This window comes from Orycteropus afer, unplaced genomic scaffold, assembly GCF_000298275.1.
Source record: "Orycteropus afer afer isolate SDZICR_OR568_19922 unplaced genomic scaffold, OryAfe1.0 scaffold00092, whole genome shotgun sequence".
Classification (NCBI taxonomy): Eukaryota; Metazoa; Chordata; class Mammalia; order Tubulidentata; family Orycteropodidae; genus Orycteropus; species Orycteropus afer.
Window position 1 is genome coordinate 199,035 of NW_006921679.1, and position 8,779 is coordinate 207,813.

Consider the following 8,779-nt stretch of genomic DNA (forward strand, 5'->3'; position numbering starts at 1 on the left):
TAGGTCATTGTTAACAATGAACAACTCAGGGTCCAGGATCCAATCCCATAGAATACTACATTTGTCCTTACAAATCAACCCTCACCCACTTAGTCCATTTTGATCTTTGACAGTTGAACATCTACTGATGGCTTGTTAGAAACTGTTGCTCCAGTTTATTAGTGAATCTTGCACAAGTTAGAATGAGAAGATGGGCTAAAGCCTGTGTCTACTGTTTCATAAAGCCCCAGTGACCATCTACTCCAATGGCTCATCCAAGCCTGTGTCCCTTCTACAGACTGGACTATGGGATGCCAGGATTCACTGCTCCTAACTAGACACAGTTTTGCCTGGTGGAGTATTTTTTACTTCCCTAGTACAAATGATAAATTGATAATTTAAATATATATTCAGGATTATTATTTCCAGAGTTCAATCTCTAATTTTCAGGCATGTGGCCAGACCTCTCTATAATTTCTTTAAAGTGGTAGGCAGTGGTCTGTAATTATTTTGGCCCCATCTTTTAATACCCTGAGAGTAATAATCTTCACAGTTTGAAGGAGTGAATAGATAATTTAAGAAGTTGTGTGTTATTGTCACGGGTTCTGTGCAGAGTATTTTGGAAGGTAGGCAGGGACTATTCTTACCTCCTTTCTAGTACCTTGATAAAAGTTAACTCTTTTTTCTCTCTGTTTTTGTTTTTGTCCTTTCAAGTTAAGTTAAAAATTATGTGGTTCTCCATAAAAATAACCAAATCAACTGCCATTAAGTAGATTCCAATTCATACCAATCCCTGTTGGGTTTCTGAGGTGGTAAATCTTTATGAAAATAGATTGCCCCGCCTTCCTTCCATGGAGTAGCTGGTAGGTTTGAACCACCAACCTTCTGGTTAGCAGTTAAATGCCTTAAGCACTATACCACCAGAGCTCCTTCCACAAAAATACTAGTAATTATTGATGTTTAAAATGCTTTGACATCCTCAGGTGGACAGCTATTAACACTGAAGGGACACAGCCCTTCTTAGGGGACAGGCCTATGGGGAACCTATGGTGGCCACAGGTAGTCACACACACAGGAACAAAGGCTGATCCACCTGGTTTATTTCCTATGGAAATGGGCACCAAGGAATGAAAAGCAGATACATACAAACATTCAGAAAGATCTCACAGCAAAGACACCTTATTGGGTATTTCTCATGCCTCAGCCAGTCTTCACCATGAAAAACATTTAAAAATATTAGCTTCTGTGATCCATCTGGTGGCCAAACTGGTCACCTAAGCCTAATTTGGCATTCTCCATGCTTCATTTCCAATCTGTGCACCACCCTGTTCTTAGGTTGATGTTCTCTAGAGAGTGGTGCCAGCAAGCACAGGGTTGGTGAGAAATAAGTCTTTCTGCCTCTCCTGCCAGTCTTTCTGGTGACAGAGGCTTTTCTGGAATGGGGCAGAGGAATGCCAGAATATGTACAAACAAAGTTAACACTACCCATTTGTAGGTATGAAATACAAAATATTAATGTACTTATAAAAAAATGACTCTAGATGAAATTAAAATCATCTACATATTCAATCTGTATCTGAGCAAATAATGTGAGAAGCTGAACTATATGAAGAAGAAGGTGGCATTCAGGATTGGAGGAAGATTCGTTAACAACCTGTGATATGTAGATGACACAACCCTGCTTGCTGAAAGTGAAGGGGACTTGAAGCACTTACTGATGAAGATTAGAGACTACAATCAGTACTGATAACACCTCAACATAAAACAAAAATCCTCACAACTGGATCTATAAGCAACATTATGATAAACAGAAAATATTTAAATTGTTAGTCAATTTCAAAATATTGAAGTTACAATCAAGGTCCATGGAAGCAGCAGTCAAGAAATCAAACAATGTATTGCATTGGGCAAATGTGCTGCAAAAGACACCTTTAAAGTGTTAAAGAGCAAAGATGTAACCTGGAGGACTAAGGTGTCATGGTATTTTTAATTGCCTCATAATGCATGCGAAAACTGGACAATGAATAAGGAAGACCGAAGAATTGATGCCTTTGAATTACAGCATTTGTGAAGAATATTGAATATCCCATGGATTACAAGAAGAATAAACAAATCTGTCTTGGAAGAAGTACAACCAGAATGCTCCTTAGAAGCAAGGATGGTGAGACTTCATCTAACTTGGGACATGTTATCAGGAGGGATCAGTCCCTGAAGGACATCATGCTTGGTAAAGTAGAGGGTCAACAAAAAGCGTGCCCTCAATGAGATGGATTGACACAGTGGCTGCAACAATGGACTCAAACAATGGCACAGGACTGGATAGTGTTCCTTCTGTTGTACACAGGGTCATAATGAGCAGAACTGACTTGACAGCACCTAACAACAACATTCTATAAACAACTGTATGAAATCTTAAATAATATATGAATTATACTTCAGTATATTTTAAATGAAATTCGAGACGTTACAGCATTATTTTAGTTACAAGGATACAATTAAAAGCTATTATTTATTATTAAAAAAGTGTTTTCACAATGCTTCTTGGTAGTAGGAAAATGTTTGCCCTTATTGATGGATGTTGAGTCCTATGTTTTGGAAACCATGTTAACCATAATGGTAATACTAGGATTCAGTCTGTCCTGTGTTGTTGTTTGTAGGTGCCATCAAGTTGGTACTATAGAGAATTTGTCCTATATAATTTCTAAAATCTATCTAAACTTTAGTTTCCATTTTTTTCAAATGACCAGTAATTCTATTTTCACTTTAAAAATCTGGATGCTGAAGAGGGACGCAAACAAACTTTTGAAGTATAGGCTAACCTCACCTTTACTCATCAGAATTTAAAGTCTAGTCTTTTCATCTGTTCTTCATAAACAGTCACTTCCCTTCCCATTTTGTTCTGCACCATTAAATTGTATTGTGGCAATAAAATATTCCCAAGCAACCTACTTTAAATCAGAGTTCCTTCTGATGTTGGCCATCACTGACCAGTGAAGGCAAAGGTTTTAAGGGAAGAGAAGGGATCTTGCACAACCTGTTACTACGGGTAGTAGTTGGTGCTATGTCCAAAGTCTGTATTTCTTATGAAAAATTACACCTAAAATTTTAAAATAGGGCCATCTATTATTGTAAGACATTGCTAAGAACTTCTGGTTTTGTTTCAAATGAGATAAAATACTTGAGAGAGGCTGAAATGTTTTCCCACATGGCACATAACACTTCAAATAATGAAGAGCCTCTTAATGGCATGGCATATGGTTCATATTTTAAATTAAATTACAGTATCTAATTACATACCATTTACATATCACAATCTGAGCCTTTGAAATAGGAGGAACAATGAATGGTTTCAGAACATATTATGGGTCAAAAGCCCATATTTTAAAGTTCCACTAATAAACAGTGTAACAGAGTTTGAAGCATTAGGTAACTTCATCCAGTGTTAGAAATTAAAAGTTCTAAAACAAATAAAAGAACCGGATTCTCTATGTTTACCTTTGAGGGAAATTGGCAAAGGGAACTCTAAGATGGATAACTAAGCCATTTATCACTGTCTTCTACAGAAGCTGGTGTTCTCTCTCTTCTTTGGAGAAAGAGAACTAAATGCCTTTATTTAAAATATGAAAATGTCTTACAATAACCTCTACCAGCATGAGGTCTTAATGGAATGGATTTTAGTAAAAATTAATGCAGAACTAAAAAAATATATAGAACTAAGCCTTGGTTTTGAAGTTTTAAGAGAGTAGAATTCATCACAGGCACTTGGAGTTTCATGTGAGGTGTACGGGGTTTCAGGTGGTTGCATTTAAGATCTTTACCTTGGGAGATGGGTGACTACGCTGTGACAACTAAGCAAAGGTGACCTCACCCTTTTCATGCTGTCACCTATCTTCTATCGAATAGCTTGGATAATGTGTTAAACTGGTTTTTTTGACTTTCCAGAACAATATCTAATTAGCAAATAACACAATTCGGTGACATTGAGCAGTATGCAAATTCCAGACACAGCAATCATGAAAACCGTAAATACAGTCTTTTCCGTGGGCCTGGAAACAAAACAATCCACTGTATTGGGGCAAGGCCAAGCGCTACATTTCACAAGACGCTTCATGGAGAACCCATCGTACATGACATAAAAGACATACATGAAGGCAGCTTCAAAGATAACTCGGAAGAAGATGCTGCTTGTGTAGGTCCACCAGAGTGACCCTTCAATGCGGACCTTCTGACTTTTGATCTCTTCTATGTCCTTGAATTCACTCTTTATCTCTCCCTTAATGAACTTCCTCTTCTTCTCATGCCTTCGGTAGGCAACATGCATGGCCACCAGGAGAGCCGGCGTGGATACAAAGATCAGCTGCAGCGCCCACAGTCGGATGTGAGAGATGGGGAAATAGTGGTCGTAGCACACGTTCTTGCACCCAGGCTGTAGAGTGTTGCAGATAAAATCAGCTTGCTCATCTCCCCACACCTCCTTTGCGGCCACCACAAGGATCATGATGCGGAAAATAAAGAGGACTGTGAGCCAGATTTTCCCAATGCTGGTGGAGTGTTTATTGACACCCCCCAAAATAGTCTGCAGCGTGCTCCAATCCATCTTTTTCTCCGGGTGGTTTGTGCTGAAAAAGACAAAATGAACAACATAAGGGAATGACTAGGCAGGATGGAATATGGCAGTTTCTCTGGGTCTCAGGAAAGTGAGCACTCTTCAATCTCTTCCCAAGCAAATGCCAACTCATACGTAACGCACAAAAAAGGTAAAAACAAAGCCAACTTACTTTGACATAAGGACTAAATGTATAGTCCCAAACCACCTTGAAGTTTTTTTTTTTTTTTTTTTTTTATTCCTTAAAGGTTGCCTGGAGCAATGCTTTAAATGCCCAGCTGCCAACCAAGAGGTCGGCAGTTCGAACCCACCAGCCACTTCATGGCAGAAAGATACAGCAGTCTGCTTCCTACTCTGTCCTGTAGGGTCGCTAAGCTTTGGACTCCACTCAGTGCTAACAGGCTTTGCTAAAGGCTTCCTGATAAAGAGCAGCTTGTTCCCCTGAGTAATTCACCCAGTCTTTAGCACATAATAAAAATTTGGGGTGGGACTGGGGCACCACAAGCAAACGTACTCTTTAGCTGAAGGCTAAAGTTGGTTCTGACAGAAGCCACAGGATCCTATGAGGAAAACCCTTTGGGTTCTTTCAGTCCCTTTACGCCAAGTTATTTAGTGCACTGGACTGCCTTCCCCAATTATGTCTGCTTGTCAGCTTCGAGTATGGGGCTCTATCGTGGGAGACTGATAATAGCTTGGGGCAATCTTGCCTTGAAAACAGGCCAAGTGCAGATGGGTCACAAGGTCAAGAAATAATTTATGTAAACCCACCTAATCCAGTTTCTGTGCAGGAAAACGTGCCTGAAAATACTTCCATTAATTTTCATGGACCCAGGATGTAGCGATGAAATAGTTGTTATCAACAGTAAAAAACAGAAAGAAAGAAAGAAAAAAAACCACTGCCATAAGTTGATTCCAACCCATAGCGGCCCCCATTGGGTTTCTGAGGTGGTAAATCTTTACAGAAGTAGATTGCCTTCTTCTTTCTGTGGAATGGCTGGTGAGTGTGAACCGCCAACCTTCTGGTTAGCACTCAAATACCTTAGGCACTGCACCACTAGAGGTCCTTGTTACCAATGGTAAAAATTTACATTTGAGGCACCCAAGTTACAATTTCACAAAGGGCTCTGCTCCCTTTTTCTATATGAGAAGGAACATGTTAGAAATGTAGTTTCCGTGTACATGACCACTCCATCATAAATTTTGATTATGGATTGACTTTACTATCACGCTAGGACTGATTGTTTAGATATTACTCAGGAATTTCTAAGTGTTGCAACTGGCTGTGGTTTTAATTTGGGGATGTTTGTAAAGAGACACATAATGAAAAATGACAGAAAATTCAACTTGGTGACTGATTACTAGCCTAAAAAAGTAACATCACCATAGTGTGGTTTGGAATCAAAGCTTGCTTGGGTAATATGCTAAAACCAAAACCCAAACTCACTGCCATCAAGTCGATTCTGACTCATAGCCATGACACCTGTTGGGTTTCTGAGGTGGTAAATCTTCACAGAAGTAGACCACCCCATCGTTTGAACCACCAACCTTCTGGTTAGCAGTCAAATGGCTTAGGCACTATGCCACCAGAGATCCTTGGATAATATGCTTGTTGCTAAAAATGGACAAGAAGAAATGGCTTCATTTACTGTCTGAGAACCAATTGGGGCCCAGGGACCAATATTCCGTGAGCCAATCGCTTTGGCTTTCTTTTCATTCAGGATGTGATCTGTCTTCATTTATTCATAGTTGCACCTGTCTTTCACAATCAAATCTTCTTCTAAACAAGATTCCACCCTCTTCACAATAATGATGAGTAATCTTGTTTTCCACCCTTTCTAAGCCAGTAGGTAGTAAGTCCTCCTTCTTCTCTTACTTAAAAGGATCATGCTCTCATTTTGAGCAAGTTTGATCTTGTTTCATGATGTACTACCTCAGCAAGTTCAGAATGAATGTCTTTAATTACCGCGTCTTATCTCAGGCACCACCATTGAACTGGAATGATCCAGTGCCACAGTGGTCACAAGAGGCAGTAAAAATGTGGAGCCGATTCGCAGGCACAAAAGTTATAGAATTTCGAAAAATAACCGTGGAACAATTATGAGCCTCATTCAACTTGAAAAAACTAAGCATTATTGGGGGGAAAAAAAACCCAAAAACAAGTAGGTAAGTCTGTGTTCAGCCTTGACCCTTTACATACTACAGACTGTCTAAACTCAAAAAATCCAAACTCACTGCTATCAAGTCGATTTTAACTCATAGCAACACCCATTGGGTTTCCAAGACTGTAAATCTTTCCAGAAGCAGACTGCCTCATCTTTCTTCCATGGAGCAGCTGGTAGGTTCACAGCAGCTGGTATGTTCGAACCACCAACCTTCTGGTTAGCAGCCAAATGCCTTAATCACTATACCACTAGAGGTCCTTACAGATTGTCTTAAAAAAAAAAAAAACAAAAACAAACAACTCACTCCCATTGAGTCAATTTCAAATCACAGTGACCCCTATTGGGTTTCTGAGGCTGTAAATCTTCACGGAAGTAGATCACCCCATCTTCCTTCTGCAGAGCAATTGGTGGGTTTGAACTACCAACCTGTTAGTTAGCAGCCAAATGCCTTAACCACTACACCACCAGAGCTCCTTACAGACTGTCTAGGAGGTCCATAAATGAACTGGCTGTCCTGCAAACATTCTACACCATTTCCTTCTACCAAAAAATTAGAACCCCTGAAAGTAACAAAATTTAGATTGAGATTTTAACAAAACCACCTTATGGAATTAGACATCCCCATTCCCTTCCCTGGCACTTACTAAGTGGTAAATGAGACATTCATTGAAATAAAATCTCTTCTGGTTTAGATAGACATATCTGGCCAAAAATATAGTGGGTGGCGGTGAAGGGGATTTTATAACTTTGTGCTCCTCCATATTAGCAATCACAGATCCTACGCTCTTCTATAAGACAGTCCAAAATCACCCTCAACATAGAAAAATACAGTTTGAGGTCAACCCTATAATATTTTGAGATTTTAAAAAGTTTTGGTTGAGACTCCACTACCTGTCTTTTTAAAGGTCTTTTCAGGTAACAGGAGTAAATTAAAACGTGATGCCGACATGACATAGGAGCACTAGATTAAGATGGACTAACCAAGCGGGATGAAATTGTTTCCAACATTCAAATCAGCCTCGGGGCTGCCCTCCTGACCCTCCAAGTGGGTCACAGGCCAGCTGGGACCTAGCCCACACCATCCTGCAATGATCCAGGGCACTGCCAGAGGGCGAGAGGAGGCGCTGGTTCTCTTCTTAGGCAAGGCACCGAATGAACCACGGGTTTTAGGAAAGGCAAACATGAGTTCTTTATTTCTCAACTTCTCAGCCCTTACTTTTTCGGTGGTCGACTTTGATTAGCTCTCCCGAGTCACCCCACCCTCAGTCACAAGGGTCCATATAAGACAGACTGAAGTTTTGAAAAGGACTCAAAATAGTAAATGGGGGCACAGCTCTTGCCAGAGAGTCTAGTGACTCAAACATCTCAAGACAGTATTTCAAGGAAAAGGTAATGTGTCTGGGGATCAGAAAATTTGAAGACACACATGTTTAGGTTTACTCCCATTCCCCACCCCCCAGTGCACTGAAGGACTGATGCAACCGTCCTAAAGAACACGTTTTTTCAACTCCACGCTATTGGTAAACACGTATCATAGAATCTTCCTTTTAGCTGGAAACAAACTCTTTTGAACTGTTTAGGAAAAAGAGAAGCTACCAAAAAAAACGGATCCTAGTTTCGGGAACCGTGTCCCTACTCTGCGGAGCTGCATTCCACGAGGTCTAGTTGATCCCGGTCCGAGGCAGTTCGCAAGGAGCTAAAGGTCAGCTCCCTCCCGGGGAGCCTTCCTGCTTTACAAATAAAATCGAATTTTTTTTTTCCAAGCCAAGCCTCCAGTGAATGTAGAACTTTGGTGGCTGCTAGGCGGCCAAAGTGGTGGGACAGAAGTCCCCCAAAGGAATATTATCGACCATTTTACAAGATCACTACGGACGGCCTTGCTACCTTCTCGGCCCGCCCTCTCCCGCGCCAAGCGGCCCGAACCCGTTCCCGCGTCCCAGCGAGAGCCTGGAAATCCCGTTCTGAACACCGAATCCCAAGCTCCGAACGCGGCTAAGAAGCCCCCTCTGCAGGAGTTACACACACACACACA

General features: G+C 40.8%; 1 protein-coding gene across 1 annotated transcript; it reads right to left on the reverse strand.

Moving 5' to 3' along the window:
* Positions 1 to 3,895: 3,895 nt before the first annotated feature.
* GJB2 (gap junction protein beta 2) lies at positions 3,896 to 4,576 on the reverse strand. Its single transcript, XM_007942501.2, has one exon. The coding sequence runs from the start codon at positions 4,574 to 4,576 to the stop codon at positions 3,896 to 3,898; it is 681 nt and encodes a 226-aa protein (XP_007940692.1).
* Positions 4,577 to 8,779: the final 4,203 nt, after the last annotated feature.